Source organism: Phragmites australis, chromosome 11 (assembly GCF_958298935.1).
Source record: "Phragmites australis chromosome 11, lpPhrAust1.1, whole genome shotgun sequence".
In the NCBI taxonomy this organism is placed as follows: domain Eukaryota; kingdom Viridiplantae; phylum Streptophyta; class Magnoliopsida; order Poales; family Poaceae; genus Phragmites; species Phragmites australis.
Window position 1 is genome coordinate 27421171 of NC_084931.1, and position 18369 is coordinate 27439539.

An 18369-nucleotide genomic window follows, 5' to 3' on the forward strand; every position below is an offset into this window, starting at 1 on the left:
ATCAATTCTCAGACCAGTGGCTGTGGGTGAATTGCATACCAAAATAATAGCAATTTGGCCTAGGCATGCCAATTGACTGGCAAATAAATAATTACCCCAAAAAAGAAAGAAAGAAAAAGGAGAGCAAAGAAAAGAAAGAAAAGGGAAGAAAGAAAGTAAGAGAATGAGAAGGAGGGAAGAAAAAAAAGAGAAATATTGGAAATTTTCTGATGTCGTTAGATTTATCGTCAATCTTTTGAAGATGATTTCTAAGTAATCCTTAGACGTTTGTGGTTGAATTGAATCAAATCAATTTCCATCGGATATACAATCGGTGATCCGTTTTGCTTACAATAATTGTTGTTGAGTTGAAGATGTGGCATCAAAGTGAAATATCTTTTTTTTAATTGAACAAGATCTAATCAATATAGGAGAATCTAATTCAACCTTGAAGTGGAGATGTTATATCGGTTCATACTATATAAATTTCTATTCGGCATATTTTGAATTAATGATGTATATGCGATATTTTCGGGTGTAGGAAAAGCGTTCTTGTACTATATACGTTATTCATATGTTTTGGTGCTAAAATTATTCTTGTGCAGGTGGTAGTACTTCTGAGCATGACTAAGCAGAGTTTCTTTGCCACCTTTAGTAAAATGCAAGTAACGTAAGGGGTGCATTACAATGCTATTTTTATATTCATATATTATTTCTTTGCAAATAAATTAAAGTATCTGGTATTCTCTAATTTATTCGAATCATAGATGATATTCCATTATGACGAATTTCAATTCATGTTGTTTCATTGATATGGATTATATCGTTGGTGTCACGAATTAGTAGTGATATTACCCATCATAAAGATTCATCAAAGAAAAAAAATTAAGAATTGACGTCAATTCACATGCATATATACGCATTTATGCACTTCATATGGTGATAAAGGCCGGTCATTGTTATCGTGTGTGACTCGTATTGGTACATGGAGTTGCATGAGAGGTTGGTATCATCGAGCGCAAAACTCTCAACTGGAGCTGCATCATAGCATTCATACATTCGTAAAATATTTAAAAAATACAGAATCCTAGAGAGTTTAATGCTAGGATATACGGAAAAACTGTATTGAAAGTTATCGTTGTTGTTCTGTCGATGAATATGCTACCATGCAAAAGGATACTTTCTTCAAACTCATATGTTTTAAATTCTCATTGGAAGAAAATGGTTATCTTTCTAAAATGCTCTTTACTTGCTAAGCCCGTCTCACCCCTGTTAACTCTTTTTTAGGTACGCTTAGATTGTTGACATGCATTTTAGACATAGAACTTGGTAGTTGCACGCACTATCTCATCACAATATTAATAACCTAACTCATCTTTAAAACTATGTTTTTGGTAGTTGTCGATGTTGTAATATATTTTATATTTGAAGAAGTAAACTTATATATACTGTAGAAAGTCGTATGCTTTGGTTGTGTCGTGAAATATTTTATACGTCATTCATATGATATATATCTTGCATGTGGTTATTTTGTCAATTATACTGTATTTTTAGGGAAACTATGTCAAAATTTGAATTCTTAGTTATTTTATACTTATTCGTAAAATAAAGCGTTGCAGTCGTGGTCCGTGGAAGGGACTAATGGGTGGTGGACTGGTGGGTACTAAAGTCTGTAATTCTAGTGGATCGATATCCAAAGCCGAAAGCAGATGCAAACCTTCCATTTGCCACACAGCTAGTGACACCCAGAAGAGAACGTGGCTGATAGCCTAATGTTAGGATTGGTTGATGGTTTCCTACATACGAGCGCTAAGTGCTCGTATCTTATGCTCCTGTAAAAGTGATTTCTTTTATATAGTTTTGAGAGTCTGCAAATTATAATGAGAATGTGATGTGCTCATCACTTATAAAGTCTGTTGTTTCATAAATCTCTTCACTAAAAAATATGTATAAGTTATAGATATAACATAAGCTTTAGAGTGTGTGGATGTAGATGTGTAAAGAGTAATATGTGTTTGTATTTGCATTCGAATACAATTTGTATCTAATGTTGAAGCTTAAAAAGAAGTGACACCCAAAAAGATCGTCTTGTGACCAACTAGGCTTTGCCTATTGCCAGACAGAAGGGCACAGCTGATCTGCAACTAAGGTGTTAGTGTCACGTTGAGTATAGTTCAAGGCAACAAAAGGAGAAAGTTCGTCAAAGAAACTGCAACACGAGAAAACTTGAAATTGCAGAACGGGACTATCAAATGTAAGCTTAGCTGGTTCCCTCCCCAACGCGGCCAAGTGAAAAAGAGAAACGAGAGATTTGGAGCAGGGAACGATGCAGCCGTGGGGCGGAGGCGGGCACATGGACACATGTGGACTGTCTCCGGAGGGGAGTTTGGTGTGGGTGTCAAGAGGAGTAGTGCAAGGGTTGCATGAGGTCATATTGTCACACTCAACGATCTCATGCACATGCTCTTTTGAGAAAGATAAATGTTAGCAAAGTTATGATGAGCATATACACCAAGAAAGTAGTATAAATCATCTAGATCGGTTGTGGAAAGTTCATGACAAAGAAAGGAAATGACACGATCAAGAAGGGATGAATTGGAGGTAGTAAGGATGATATCATCGACATATAAAAGAAGGTAGGTGGTGGCTTGGCTCTTTGTATAAATGAAAATAGAAGGATTGGATTTAGAAGGAGTAAAACCGATGCTTGTGATGTAGGTGGCAAAACAACTATACCAAGCATGTCGTGCTTGTTTGAGACCATAGAGGGATTTATTAAGCTAACATATATGGTGAGGCTTGTCAGCATCAACAAAGTTGGATGGTTGTTCACAATATATTATTTCAGTGAGAGTGTCATGAAGAAAAGCATTTTTAAAGTTCAACTGGTGGATCAGCTAATTGTGTGAAAGAGCAAGGCGAATTGTGAAAGGTTTGACAACAGGGTTGAAGGTTTCCTAAAAGTCAATGCCCGATTGCTGAGAAAAGTCACAAAGCACTCAACGAGCTTTGTAGCGAGCAAGAGATTCGTTCGGGTTGAGTTTATGGTGAAAGATCCATTTACCAGAGACCACATTGGCGTTAGTCGAACGTCGCACAAGCTCCTATGTACGATTGGTGCATAATGCCTAAAACTCATCGAGCATAACAGAGCACCAGTTGGGGTCAGACATGGTGTCACGGTATATCTTGGGGATTGGCAAGATCGTGGAGACGTGTGAGCCTAAGGACATCGTGGGGGAGAATGCGCATGCCACTCTTGCGGCGCATGTCCATAATGTGCTCGTTCATGGGGGCGTGACTGGAACCACACGAGCAACTAATGAAATGGGGGGGGGGCAATAGCCGACCCAACTGATGAAGATGAGGGCCCGACGCTTGGGCCCAGGTTGTCATCGTGAGGCAACGGGGCCTAAATCGTGGTATCATTGGCAGACACCATAGTAGGTACCATCAAAGACGCGTTGTGCACTGGAGGGGCATGACATTGTGTCGTCGAGGACACGGTGTGCGTCATTGAGCATGTCGGGGAGTGTGGTGGGAATCATGCCAGGGCACGGTGATGGCATGTCGTGGTGGTGAGGAGACACGATTGGTGCCACAAGGATGCCAACCAGAGTTGAGTCAGTAGCAGAAAACAAAGGTGGCGTGGTCATGCCCACAACGATGAGGACGACACCAAGACATAGGATGGCACGACTAGTGGACTGGGCGGGAGCATCGGGACACCATGCTGATCATCGAGGGAGGAGTATGAAGAGGGAGACGGTGAGGACATCTTAGCGAATGGAAATGATGACTCGTCAAACATAACATGGCGCGAGATGACGAGCGGATTGGTAGACAAGTCGAAACATCAATAGCCTTTGTGATTTTTGGGATAACCAAGAAACACACAAGCGGCAAATCGAGGAGCGAGATTGTTCTTTGCGGTAGAAAAAATGTTTAGGTAGCATTTGCAATTGAAGACCCTGAGATGGGAGTAGAAAGAGGGCTGGCCAAGCAAGACCTATTGTGGAATTTGGTTCTACAAGGTCTTAGGCTGGTGGACATTGATGAGGTGTGTGACTGCGTGAGGTGCCTCAACCCGATAGCGCATAGACATACTAGCTTGGAAGAGTAGGGAACATATTATGTTGTTTACAGAATGCAAAATACGTTTAGTTTTGCCATTTTTGTGCGAGGTATGTGGGCAGGAATATACTAGATGTCGCATAGAGGGGGGTAAATAGGCGTTCCTGTAATTTAAAACTTCACAGCGGATTAAAACAGACCCGGATACTCCGGTCAAGTTCGGATACTCCGAGGTCCGGAGTATCCGATCTAACCCGGATTATCCGGCCTATACAGGAGCGCGAAATCAAAGTAAGTTGAGAGAAGTTCTATATGATCTAAAGGTTACCACAAGTCCTACTATGTGTATAAGCTTCTTTTCAACAAGAACTTGTAGCTAGAGACTCAAAAGCACAAAAATCGGGAAAATCCCCAAAATCAACTTGAACAAAGTAACTTTTCAAGAATTTAAAAGAGACAAGAAATTTAACCCGAAGTTCGGCCACTCCACAAAAAATACCTAAGTCTCCGTTGAGGAGCTCACAAAGAGTCGGGTCTCTTTCAACCATACCATCTCCTAACGACCACAAAGATCAAGCTAGGGATTCTCACTCAACTTGATGGTGCATTACAAACTTCTCGTGGCACTCCACAAATCTTGGGTGCTCTACGGGCAACGCCTTGCCGTCTAGGAGCACAAAGCTCCAAGAGTAAAAGATTGCGAATCGAAAGCTTGACGATGACTTGAATGCTCAAAGATTTGCTTTTTACTCTCAAGCTCTTAATCTCACTCACCAAACTCTAAATCTCAAATCTAGCAAGAAACAAAGCTTTAGATGGGGTTTAGGAGGGCTCTTAAATGCTTTGGAGTTGTTTGTCCACAAGTAGCTCAGCAAAAGTAGCGACATTCAATTGGAGGGGGAGAAGAGATATTTATACCCTTCCCCCAAAAACTAGCTGTTACTGTGCTGGTTGACTTTTACCGGAGTATCTGGACTTGCCCGGAGACTCCGATCAGCACAGAGACTCGTGCACAGAACGCTGTCAGAAATTAGCCGTTACGGTGAAATTTGAACTGACCCCGGAGACTTCGAGCTTGCCCGGAGACTCTGACATTAAAAAAATTTAATCCCAAACCGAGAGGCTCTGGCGGAGTCTTACTCGGAGACTCCGGCTGAAACAACAGATCCCGGAGTATCCGGTATCACCCGGAGACTCCGACATAAAAACATTTTTAAGGGATAACCGAAACTCTCTGGCGGAGTCTCACCCGGAGACTCCGGCCAAAAATGCCAGACTCGGAGTATCCGGTACCACCCGGAGACTCTGACAATAAAACATTTTAAAGATTAACCGAGACTCTCTAGCGGAGTCTCACCCGGAGACTCCAGACTCAGGCAACTCAGCCCTTTTTCCCGGTGTCCGTGGGTGATTGTGTCTCTTATCTTTTGGTTCTAAAAGGACACTTTGAGTATTGAGACACCTACAAGACTATCAAATGAATCCCCCTTGATAGTACAATATTTTTAAACTCAAATTCAAAAGATAACATTAATTAAAAACTATTGAGCGACTACAATACACTTCTCTTTTCTTTTTGAGGGATGCCATCGTCCATTAAATCCATCAATGGAACTAAATCCTGTTCATAATCTTAATAAACTAATTAGTCTCTTAATCGTTTATCATTAATCATCAAAACCCACTTAGAGGGTCTAGGTGCACTTTCAGGAAAGACGAAAGTGTATGCCATGCGATTGCAGCAAAGAACGGGCAGCGAGATGGTCGAATTCATGACCATTGTTGCATTGGAGGTTTTGCACGGTGGTGTGAAATTGTGTGGAGACATAGGAGAAGTTTACGAGGGTAGTGAATGTGTTAGACTAGTAGCAAAGGGGGGAAGTCCACACATAGTGCGATAATTAGTCCAAACAAACCAAGTAATACATGTAACCCAAAACACTGAGGACACGAGATGTTCATAGATCACAATGAACAAGTTTAAAAGGCTTATTTATTTGTGAAAGAGGTAATACAAACAGGAGATGCACCTGACGACCCAATTGGTAAGCATGACAAAGAGTACAATCCGAGCTCATGCACTCATTACATTGACTACTAGAAGAAGAAAGCAAATGAGAGAGGTATTGGTGCCCCAAGTAGCGAGTCGGTGGTGCCATAGGTCCTCTAAAGCGATGATGGTAGTAAGGGCATGTGAAGAAGGTGACAGCCGAACAGAATACAGCAGGCTCTGATACCATGAAAGTGATGATAATTTGATGTGATGAATTGATTTCATTCATATGGTGTGGTTAAATACACACACGAGTCATACATATTACGAGAGATAAACATGCTAGTTAAACTAACTTAGCTAGGGGTTAGCTACTCTATCTAATATTGTACAACAAACTAAGAGACAAGTTATTGGCCGGTTGCCACGTAAACAACAATGCTATGCCAGACAAGGCTGGCAAGAGAACGCGTTGCATATGCATACGCTAGTAGCGGTACATGGACTATCTAGTCTAACATTTCTCTCACTTTCTTTTGCTCTTTTCTCTTTCGTACACATTGCAATGTTGGATCTTGGATCTTGTAATCCTCATGGTGTATGCCACCTATGCATAACATCCACCAGCTGCTAGTAGGGATAGCAACGGGTCGGGTCGGGTACGAGCGAAGCAAATATGTACTTGACCCACCACTCGAATCATCTGACCTGACCAGCACCTGTGAAGGGTGATGGGCAAATTTCCATACACGTGACCGTGCTCGTTGGGTTGCCTGCGGGTACCAATTTGATCGTGCTCTGTGATGGATTTGCGCTCTATGACAACTGGCTGGGGCGGGACGCGGGCGTGCGGCGGCGAGGCACGGGTGTGCGATGATAGTGAGGCACAAGAGGGACACGAATTGGCAATGACGGTCGGCTGGGGAAGGGGCGCGAGTGGGCGGTGGCGGTGGGCAAGTGGTGGGCGGCCAGGTGGGGGCGGGACGCAAGCTGGCGATGGCGGCTGGCTGGGGAAGGGGCGTGGGTGGGCGACGATGGCCGGAGCAGGTGGGTGGCTATGAGAGGGTTGCGGGTGGGTGGCGGGCAGTTAAGGACGGGGGTGGGGGTGGGGATGGGGGTGAGGGTTGGGTGCTTGGGCGGGTGGGCGGGGGCTATTGGGTTAGGCTAGGTCAGCAATGGATAGTGAATTGGCTAGAAAAATTCGTATTGGATATATCCATAGATACTTGTAGGCAAGCTTTAAAACCCGTACCCGATCTGATGCTTCATTGGTACCCTACCTATGATGTCCGTGAGTAAAAAATCAAATCCACACCCATGCCTGTGGGGCATGGTACTCACGGATATCTAAATCCGTGGGTAGGATTGCCATCCCTAGCGGCTAGTTAGTATGTTGATATTTGATGCGTAAGAAGAACTGTATCATTGCTGGCGTTGACAATAAACCACGTATAAAGTTTTCTTTTAGTACATATATAAACCACACATTTGGCTAGCTACTCATTCGTTTTATGGTAGAACATGCTAGTAAAATTGGCAAATTGCATATGCACAGGTGTGGCTATACACCACAGTACACATGTAAAGCACAGAAACTGTCAAAACAGCCTTTTTACTTAAGAGGAAATAATATCATATACAATTGTAATAGTTATATTACCTATATATACCAAATTGATCTACATCATCATAAGTGTTACAAAAATCAGCGAAGATGTAAATTAATCATTTTCACTGTACCAGTACCATGGTTTGGCTTACCGACCGGAGCTCGGTTGGTAACCGAAAATTCACGGTTACCGCGGTAACTGTCGAAAATTCAAAAAAATTCGGACAAAATTCATTTGATAAAATTTGAAATTTAGGGGAAAAATCGCGATTTTAAACGTTCGGTAACCGGTCGGTTTGGACCGGTTACCGAGCGGTTTTTGCAATTTATAGAGCGCGTTTCTCGAATTTTTCGCATTGTCGGTAACCGGTTGGTTTTCTCGGTAACCGGTCGGTTTTCTCGATTTATCGAACGGTTTTCTCGATTTTCAGTGAAGTTCAACAAAAAATACAAAAATTATCTCAATCTTGTAAAATCAATAACTAATTCATCTGAGCTTCAAATCAAGTGAAACAAATTTTGTTGCTTTCTTTGTGACATGATCTACATGATAAAAGTATTTATTCTCATAAAAAAGTTCAAAATTTTCCGTGAGAAATTGTATTTGTTAAACCAAGTTAAATGCATAGTTTACTCTTGCTAATCCAAAAATCATGAAATTTATTTTGTTAGTCTTCTTACATGATCCTATGTATTTTAAAAATACATGAACTCATGAATTAGTTATTGTAACAAGCAGGATTGTGTAAATATGTTGCGACTAGATTAATTCATAACTAACCCATCACACCTCAAAAATTAGTGAAATCACTTTTATTAGTTTATTTATACTATGATTTACGTAGAAAAAATAATAGTAGACATGAAAAAGTTAATTACAATGCTGTTTCTTAACATATTCATTTTATGCTTGTGAACTTTATAAAAATTATAGAGAAATTAATAAACTCTAAATAAAGTGAAATCAATTTTAAAGATCCTTTTAAGATACGTTTTACACAAGAAAAATATGTGTTTGAATGTTAACCTTTTACTTAATATGAGTTAATAATTGAGCCGCACGCTTCAATTTTTTTCATTTTTTTTAAACTTCCTCTCTGTAGAATATGATGCAAACGACATTATTTTTGAATTTTTTTTTCACAGAAGGTCTTAGAATTATGTCTAGTTTTTTAAAGGTTTTTTTGAATTTTTTATTTTTTTAAATTTTTTTAATTTAAATTCAGTTATAGTTCGATTTCTGAAATCGAACCGGACAGAGAAGCTCGATTTTTTAATTTAAATTCAGTTACCGTCGATTTTTTAACACCTGACCGGCACTAACGTTTCACGTGAGTTAAGGCGGGATGGGAGACAGCATAGTACTGGCACTATTACACTGACCACCGGCCTTAACGAACAAGCGAAAACAAAATCAAAACCCAACTAACGAGATCAGAGGAAGAGGAACAAGACGACAGGGAAGCTTCTGAGCCAGGGCGCAGTAGCCTGGTACGAGGAGGAAGGGGAGTGGAGAGGCCAAGAAAACCCAGGACGAAGCCCCAGAGCTCACGCCGATCCGCCTCCGCAGCTCTCCCCGCCTCCCGCGTCGCATCGAGGCTGCTCGATCTGGCCGAATCCGAGCTCGCGTTCGAGCTGCGACACCGGACGGCTCGATCTGGGCCCGGATCGGCCTGCATTTCGTCCCTGTGCATGCTCCAGTGCCAGGGGTGAGGGATGGGGAACGTGGACGGCGAATATGACGAGTTCCATGCAGGTGAGGCGGTCGGTCGGAGCTAATTTTTTTCTTGTATTGTGGAGGATGGCTTCAATTCAAGTTCCGGAGCTCAAAGTTTGGATCTTTGAAAGTTTCATGCGTTTATTCTGTGCATATCTTTTTTTTTGACACGGGAAACCCCATTTCCATTATATCATAACGGAATTCAGTTCTTACAGTGAAACTATTCCGTGAATATCTAGCGAAATGGTGAGCTGGGGGGAAATTTAGCTCTTGTTAAGTTCCAGGTTTGGAGCTGCTGGACTTGAATTTGCCCATTGTTTGGACAGTTAGGTGTTCTTGATGCCTAGTTTGGCAGTGCAGTGCGATGCAACTGTTTTTCTTTAGCACTGTCTTGCCAGATTTTTGTCTGGGGGTCAAAATGCGATCTTTATGGTAACGACATTTTTTGAGGCTTTAAATTTGAATGTGGGAGATCGAAGTTACGATTTTGCAAACATTTCTCACGCTAGTTTCTTTTGGTGATTAAACATTTCTAGCCAATCGGCGTGCCGAGGTGATAGATTGGCTCGGCGGGTTGCTGCCGGAGTTCGGCTTGCCGTTGGATTCTTCAGACGAGGAGCTGCGGGAGTACCTCATCGACGGGACGGCACTATGCTACATTGCGGACAAGCTAATGCCCGGCGTTCAGGAGGTGCGCCTCTCAGCTGGGAGATGTTGGACTCTTTGGTGCATGTTGCTCTTTCTGGTCTAAACGTGTGGGCTTTGTTTGTAGGGAATGTGGGGTGGTTATGCATTGGATCAGCGGTCGAATGTGAAGAAGTTCCTCTCTGTTGTCGCGGAGATGGGACTGCCAGGCTTCAGTGTGAAGGATCTGGAGGAGGTGAGGTTACTCCTGTCATGCAAAGTCGTTGCCCGTACTTAATGTAGTGACTGCTACTATGTGTTCCATTCCAACTAAATGGTGCTCCCATCTCCTTTTCAAGTTGTACGTTAATAATGTTTAGCATAGTTGGTGTTAGTCCTTAATACCATGTTGGCAATAATGACCTAATGTTACAGACACTTGCATAGCATTGACGCGTCTGTCAGTATGAAGATGATCTATTAACAATCGTGCCTATATATGAGTTGTCCCACTAAGCTCGATTATGATTGATTGGAAAGCAGCAATAACCTGAGTTGCAGTTGGAAAGACTGAAAAGTGTGTAAGGAATATGTGAACACAGAGTGGTCTTAGATCTTACAACTTTTTTTTTTCTTGACCACGAGGAGAGACTTCGCCTGGGTATTTTTTAAATTTAAGGCAGGGGAGTACCGAACCCTGGCTGGCTAGGAAATTTGTTGAAACCAATTTCTCAGGGAGGTACCCACAAACCGGTGCGCCCCGGGTTTGTGCCCGGGTGGCCGTCCTCTCTACTAGAGGCACTAACCAACTGAGCAGTAGCTCAGATCGCTTAGATCTTACAACTGTGCTGTAGAATTCTATCAAACGTAGGAATCAAGTTCACAGAATTTTTTTACTCTGAATCCATAAGAGTTTCACAATCTATGGCTAGACCCAAAATACACTGTACCAAAATTTGCCTCATTTCTCAGATGCTTACTAGAGTTCATGGTTTGAGTTTTTTTTTTAATGTTCCTAGGGAGATACCGTATTTCTACCTTCTAAGGAGGTACCTATACCTCCTACCTTTTGATTCAGACTCTCTTCACAGTTGTCAATTGGATTTGTGGTTCTGTTTATGCCACTTTTTGTTAACTTTGGTCCATTTGATAATTACAGGGATCAGTGTCTTCTGTAGTGGAGTGTCTGTTGGCTCTAAAGTATAATGTGACTTCAGGCTTAGGTCAAAGCATTTTAAACAATGCTGTTAAGATTCCACTTAGAAGGAAACTGGAACTTCGAGAATCCAATGGGCCTATAATTTCGGTTGCGACACCAGGGAAAAGATCTCCTGGGGAGGAAAGATGGAAAGGCCACTGGGATCCCAAGTCTCAGCAAAGAAGTACTCTTCATTCAGGTATGGTCATGTTATTTCTTTAGGTGTCATCATATAAAACAAGAAACAGTGTATTGGGTTCTAACTTTAGAGTTTAAACAAATAGGTTGCCATATATAACTGGTCGCCGGTGGCATATCCCATTTATCCTTAAACTTTACATATATACAGTGATAAAAAATATTTTCCCAAATTTATGCACTTATGTATTTTGTACTTCAGCATGCATGACTTTTATATGCTGGTAAGGTTTCATATTCATAGTCTCTTTAACTTGTGTATCTTTAATATGCAAGTAACATTTACACATTCAGGTCCAGTTTCTTCCCTTGGATTTGACTCAGGTGCCTTGCTATGTTAATCTATGGTCATGCTCACCTTACTTTGCAGGACAAAAGGTCCACGATGCTTTCCAACTTCAGCGGGGCTCCTACACCGATCTTCTTGCTGCCAAAATTTCAGAGATGATGCATTCAAGTAGTCTAGATGTAAAATCTTTAGCATCAAATCATATCACTACTTTTTTTTGTTCTTCTCTCTACTGGTCTACCCCTTCATTAATTATAACCATCTTGTCACAGAATGCCCCTACTCAATCACTTCTTAGAGTTGTTAATGGCATTCTAGATGAAAGCATTGAGAGGAAAAGAGGAGAAATACCACATGTAAGTCTATTTTCAGGGATTTTCAAAAAACAGATTGCTTTGAATGTTACTGTTTATTTATCCTCAGTTATTGATGACTAACTTCAGCCTATTGTTCTCGTCTCAGCGTGTTGTTTACTTGCTGAGGAACATTGTTCAAGAGATTGAGCATCGCATTTCTATTCAAGCAGATCACATCAGAAATGTAAGCATGATATTTGTTTTGAATTCACCCTTGTCATATAAATTCAACTTCTGAAACAGATCACTTAATTTTACAGCATAATAGCATCATCAAGACCCGGGAAGACAAGTACAATTCAAAAATTAAAGCACTCGAGACATTAGTAAATGGAACAAATGAAGAAAATGAGGTATCTATCCAATTTGTTGATGGTCTGAAAATTCTCACAGGAATCACTTATACCTTTTGTGATATTGACATGTGTGGTTCCTTCTTCAGATGACGATAAATCGGCTTGAGCTAGTTGAGGTATTCAAAATATCCTCATCTGCTTTTTTATGTTTCTAATCATGTTACTTGCTTCAATCAGTATTTTGAAAAAAAAAATATTTGAAATGATTATTGGCTGTATGATGTTTGGACTTTGGACCGTATAAAACCAGGATTACTTGTGAGTTCTGTACTACATTTAGTGTTCCTAGTTAGGATGAACATATCATAAACTTGTTTGTTTTTGTTCTTATAGGTAGAAAAATCAAAAATTGATGAGAAAAGAAAACTAGGCGAGCAAGACATGGTTCGGCTGATGCGAGAAAATGAGAATGCAGAGAATACAATCGCTTCCCTTCAGCAAGAAATACAGATCATGAGTAGGATACATGAACAATACCGTGAGCAAATGGAAACAGAAGCAAGGCAGATGAAGGAACACTTGGCTATGAGAGTTAAGGAGGCTGAGTTTCTTCTAATGCAATCAAAAAAGAAAGTTGAAGAGATTGAGTCTGCTTCCCAACTAAAATCTCAACTTTGGAGCAGGAAGGCAAACACTTTCCAGAGTTTTATGGATAATAAAAAAATGTCCATCAAGGTTCATTTATCTTTGTATTATTGATTTTCCTTGTCTTCTAGGTTATTTATGTTCCTTAATTTTTATTATTCAACTATGTTAGGACATAAGGTTATCATCTCAGTCCATTAAGCAGGAAATGTTTGCCCTTCAAATGAAATGGAGGGATGAAATATCTAACATTGGTATGTGGGTACTCGTGATTTGTGTAGCGGCTTTGTTCTATACATATGTGTGCTATTTCGCTGATACTTTATTTTGCCTGCCCTTAATTTGTCAATTTTGTTTAGGACATGACTTAAAAGGTTTAGTAGATGCTGCTGACAATTACCATAGGGTTCTTGCTGAAAATCAGAAGCTATTTAATGAAGTACAGGAACTAAAAGGTATTGTCCTGCACAATTATAATCTTGGAGCACATGTTATGGCTGTTTAACGTTTTTCCGTTCTACTCTAATGTTTGTTATCAGGTAATATCAGAGTGTATTGTCGTGTCAGACCATTTCTTCCTGGTCAAGATGGGAAATCAACTATGGTTGATTATATTGGTGAAAACGGTGAGATTTTCATTTCAAACCCCTCCAAGCAAGGGAAGGATGGGTATCGAATGTTCAAGTTTAACAAGGTGTTTAGTACACATGCTTCTCAAGGTATATCTTAAGTATCTTAAGGATTCAATGTAAAGTTAAAAAGTGTATAATTGAATATTGCTCACCAACTTGTCTTACCTAACTTACAGCTGAAGTTTTCTCCGATATCCAGCCTTTGATCAGATCAGTTCTTGATGGGTTTAATGTGTGCATTTTTGCGTACGGTCAAACTGGTTCAGGAAAGACTTACACAATGGTATTAAGTTATTAACCACTTCCTGACTTACGTCAAGATAAAAAAGTTGAATTGATACTATTCTTGGGGATATTACTAACTGGTGCTTGCCATCATTTTTCTTTTAGAGTGGACCAGGCACATCAAAAGAAGATTGGGGTGTTAACTATCGAGCATTAAATGACTTGTTCAACATCTCTCTAAGTAGAAGGAATGCCTTCTCATACGAGGTGGAAATGCAGATGGTTGAGATTTACAACGAACAAGTGCGGGATCTTCTATCAAATGATATTGCACAAAAAAGATATCCTTTTCCCTAAAAAATATGTTTACTTTCTATAAGCATGTCTCTCCTAGCTGCGTTTTTAGTATTCATACTGTCAGACATGCATGGAAAAACATGTTATTCTTGACATAAAGAAACACTCGGAATTTGGAGTACTTCGCAGCCTAATGGACTTGTCGTCCCTGATGCAAGCTTACATACAGTGAACTCAACATTAGATGTGCTAGAGTTGATGGAAATTGGACAAACAAATAGAGCAGTTGGATCAACAGCTCTAAATGAAAGGAGTAGTCGATCTCACAGGTATATACCATAGACTGCTAGCCAAAGTTAAACCTGTAAAAGGCTTGCAACATAATATTCTGAAAGCTTTTGTTGCATGCAGCATTCTAACTGTGCATGTTAGAGGGCTGGATTTGAAGAATGGATCTACTTCTCGAGGATGTCTACATCTGATTGATCTTGCTGGCAGTGAGAGAGTTGAAAGATCTGAAGCAACTGGAGATAGATTAAAAGAAGCACAGCATATTAACAAATCCCTTTCTGCTCTCGGTGATGTGGTTTTTGCTTTGGCACAGAAAAATGCACATGTTCCATACAGAAACAGCAAGCTGACTCAAGTTCTTCAGAGCTCTTTAGGTAACACATAGTTGTTGCTAGTTTATGTGTGTGGGCAGATTACTTATTGTAAAAATCGGTTACGTCCTAGGGGAGGGGTGAATTAGGACAGTTATAAATCTAACCGGCTCCAAAAACTTTACAAGATAAATTTATCTTAATTTCTATCTAAATATGCTTTTATCTAGTGTATCTACTTTACCGCTCAAAAGAGTTTTTGCAATCTATAGTCAATCCTAGCGAACTACTCTAGGAAGATAAATGCGTAAAGGTAGATTGTAAGTATGTAAATGCGGAAACGTAAATAAGTTAGAGAGAGTAAAGTCGGTACAAAAGATTTTTATCCCGCAGTATCAATGGCACGAACGCCACCCCTAGTTTACGCTGGAGCTTCACAAAGGATATGCTCTCGGTCAGCACCCGATCACGGCTCTTGAGCCACCAAGTCACCAAGACAAGACCTCAGGTCGGATGAGCCACCAAGGCAAGATCTCACCACTAGTCTTTCTTTCAATCATTTGCCGCCATGATCACTTCAGAACTTGAGCCACAAAGGCAAAGTCTCCCGTCCCCGCACAATTGCCTTGCCGCTATTGCACACCAAGTTAGAGGGTCAACAAGCTTGAGCAACTCTGGCTCAAGTTGCCGGTGAGTGACCAAAACTTTACGGTGCCGACGTACAACTTAGTACAAGCTAGTATCACTTCTTGATCCTTTCTTCAAGCTGTAACACCAAACAACTCACTCTAGGTCTATAAACACTAAACACTTTCTAATCTTATGCTTAATCGTCTTGGATGATCACTTTAAACACTTTGATGGTTTGGATGTCTTCTCAAGTATCTGTGTTTCTCTGGACTCCAACAACATGCCACACCTTCAAAAGACTGAGTGTAGAGGTATTTATATCCTCAAACTCACGCACTAGTGTTAACCCAATGACCTAGAAAAACTGTTAACATCGGATGATCTAGTGAGAACAGTAGTACTAACATCGGATCATCCGATGAGTACATCTTCAGAAACTAGCCGTTGGACTTCCACTCAAAGCTTTTGTGAACACCAGACACTCCGGTGTATATATCGTCTCCAGCACTGGACTATCCGGTAAGTACATTTGAGCCATCCGAGCCTCTACAGCCTCTCTGTGTAAATTGCTCTGGTGTAAGCCTTCGGTGTACACAGCACCTATCACCGGACCATCCGATGAAGTATTCTTCAATCTTAAACTTTTGGAAAAACTTCTGCTGGAAATATTTCGGTGTGAAGCATCCGATGCGTACAACATAGACACCGGACCTTTCGGTGAGTTGATCTTTGTTATTCTGTATTTGGATTCTTCTCTGCAAGAATTAATCCGCCGTGATCCTTCGGTGATCACTGGACCATCCGGTGAAGTCATCTGCATTCTCCCCTTTGTCAGCAATGCTCCACTGCTTCTGCCCATTTAACACCGGATCATCTTATGAGGTATAACTGTTTCTGGACACAAAGCTCCTGTGCGTATAATTCTTCCAGTACCAGACCATCTGATGAGTATATTTTTTTTAAGATTTCTCCAATTCAACCAATTTTTGTCCCGCCTGCGGTGTCTTCTTTATGTATTACATTCATAAGACCTACTAAAATGTATACTTGACAAACATGTTAGTCTCATTGTCTATGTTATCATTATTCATTAAAATCACAATCATAGTCTAATAGGGCTACATTTGCTACACTTATCATAAATCTTTTCTTTTTTCTTGCAGGTGGACAAGCAAAGACACTGATGTTTGTTCAAATAAATCCAGATAATGAATCATATTCAGAAACAATAAGCACTTTAAAATTTGCTGAAAGGGTTTCTGGAGTTGAATTAGGTGCCGCAAGAAGCAACAAAGAGGGCAAAGATATAAAAGACCTGCTAGAACAGGTTTTTGCAACTGTCTCTCATAGATCCAAATAACTTGTGTTTCACTCATTTAACACTAGTAAGCAAGCTTTATACATACATTAATTGAGCTTTCTGCACTAGTAAGCAAGCTTTATACATACATTAATTGAGCTTTCTGCACTAGCAAGCTTTATATAAACTTATCGTGATCGGTTTCAAGGGTAAGTTTTCTTCTGGTGTCACCTCAAATTAATTGCTGAACTGGAGAAGAAATAATCTATTTCTTGAGTCTTATAGGAGTGAATGTATGCTTCAGTATATTGATGTTTTAAATTTCTCAAAAAGTATATTGCTGTTAATAGGGCTTGCTAATACTTGTTACTATACTTAGATCAGACTGTTTCTGCATCCACACTTGGTCATAAATATTCTCTATCTCGATTTCAGAAGTTTTACCGTTTTTGTGTCCAGGTTTCATATTTGAAAGATGCAATATCACGGAAAGATATGGAAATCGACCATCTTCAACTCCTTAAGGAAAAAGCCAAATCTCCAAGTTCATTAACTGATAGAAATGACAGTAGCCAACAGATCCGTCGATTATCAGGTAAAAGATTGTTGAAGTCTAGTGACAAAACTTCATCAGATCCTCAAAATTATACAGTGGTCAATGGAATCAGTAATGTTCACACTTAACCCACTGATACAGGGGCTGCGGGGTCGGGTGAAGCCGAATGCGAAGATAATGTGTCTGACGATGGTTGCTCAGTAGCAGGAACTAAGTATTCTGTTGGCGGTGCTTCCGAGGTAGCAACGGAACGGATGTATGTTATCCTTCTACTCTCCACATCTCCTTTTCCGCACCACCATTTTTTTTTAACTTAAACATCGCACACTACAAACATAATTTACACGGCTCGCCATCATTCTTTTGCTACATTTGCATCACTAACAAACAAGATCATTTCCTCTTGGTAATGAATCCTGCTATGCTCAGCAGTTACAGGCAGAAAGCCCCATCCAGGATAGCCAGGTTCCTCACAAAGAATGGGCAGCCAGCAACCTCCAAACCGAAACCAAGGGAATCTGCTCTGAAACCTCCAGGTACTTACCTGGTATCTAATCAAATTTTCCGTTACTTGATTGATGCTCTGACGATCTGCGATGTCTACGCATGATACGATATCAGGATACTGATGAAAACCCGTGTTTATTAACCAGGTCGCACGACATCTGCACCAAGCTAGGTGACAGGAGGGCCTTCAGTGAAACCCCCCAGGAGGAGGTAGAGAGATGTTCCAGCGCATGGGTCGCCATGCCATGCATCTGTAATCGGACCCAAACAGTTTGTGCTGGAACACAACGGGTAGCCTAGGAGTATACGTGACTGTACCGGTTTTCTTGGGCTGGCCGTTGTGATGGGAAGTGGTGTCGTTCCTGCGCGCGCGGTGCACGGGCATTGCTGTGGTTCAGGCGCACACGCCCAGCCGACGCCGGGCGGCTGCTTCGCCAGTCTCAAGCTTGCCGAGTTTTTCCTTTGGCTGTATTTGGCCTCTAATACTGTTTCAGGCGACAAAGACAAAAAGAAAACACTCGAGTTAGCGCAAAGATAAAAACAAGAAAGGAAAAGCGATAGGTCAAAGGAAGGATGAATCGTATCTAGCACAGGTAGGAAGTCCGGTACTCCGGTCCAAGCCATCCAAAAGAATTAAAA

General features: G+C 40.8%; 1 protein-coding gene across 2 annotated transcripts; it reads left to right on the forward strand.

Moving 5' to 3' along the window:
• The first annotated feature begins 9041 nt into the window (after positions 1-9041).
• LOC133885495 (kinesin-like protein KIN-14C) lies at positions 9042-18211 on the forward strand. 2 transcript variants are annotated; one of them, XM_062325215.1, is made up of 22 exons: positions 9042-9411; positions 9912-10066; positions 10148-10255; positions 11159-11396; positions 11766-11863; positions 11957-12040; positions 12147-12224; positions 12301-12393; positions 12483-12512; positions 12730-13071; positions 13154-13235; positions 13341-13436; positions 13521-13700; positions 13790-13896; positions 14004-14179; positions 14300-14464; positions 14547-14800; positions 16531-16694; positions 17127-17262; positions 17365-17479; positions 17653-17759; positions 17877-18211. In XM_062325215.1, the coding sequence occupies exons 1-22, from the start codon at positions 9372-9374 to the stop codon at positions 17900-17902; spliced, it is 2874 nt and encodes a 957-aa protein (XP_062181199.1). In that variant the 5' UTR covers positions 9042-9371; the 3' UTR covers positions 17903-18211. The 2 variants fall into 2 exon arrangements, with proteins under 2 accessions (XP_062181199.1, XP_062181200.1); XM_062325216.1 differs by having other exon boundaries at positions 17656-17759; positions 17877-18210.
• The last annotated feature ends 158 nt before the right edge of the window (positions 18212-18369 follow it).

What these genes read in the sequence shown, in the direction of transcription:
- LOC133885495 (XM_062325215.1), top strand. Translation starts at nt 9,372, where the DNA reads ATGGGGAACGTGGACGGCGAATATGACGAGTTCCATGCAG. An exon ending in GAACAAATGAAGAAAATGAG is followed by an intron (nt 12,394 to 12,482) that starts GTATCTATCCAA and finishes TTCCTTCTTCAG; the next exon opens with ATGACGATAAATCGGCTTGA. An exon ending in ACAGATCCGTCGATTATCAG is followed by an intron (nt 17,263 to 17,364) that starts GTAAAAGATTGT and finishes CCACTGATACAG; the next exon opens with GGGCTGCGGGGTCGGGTGAA.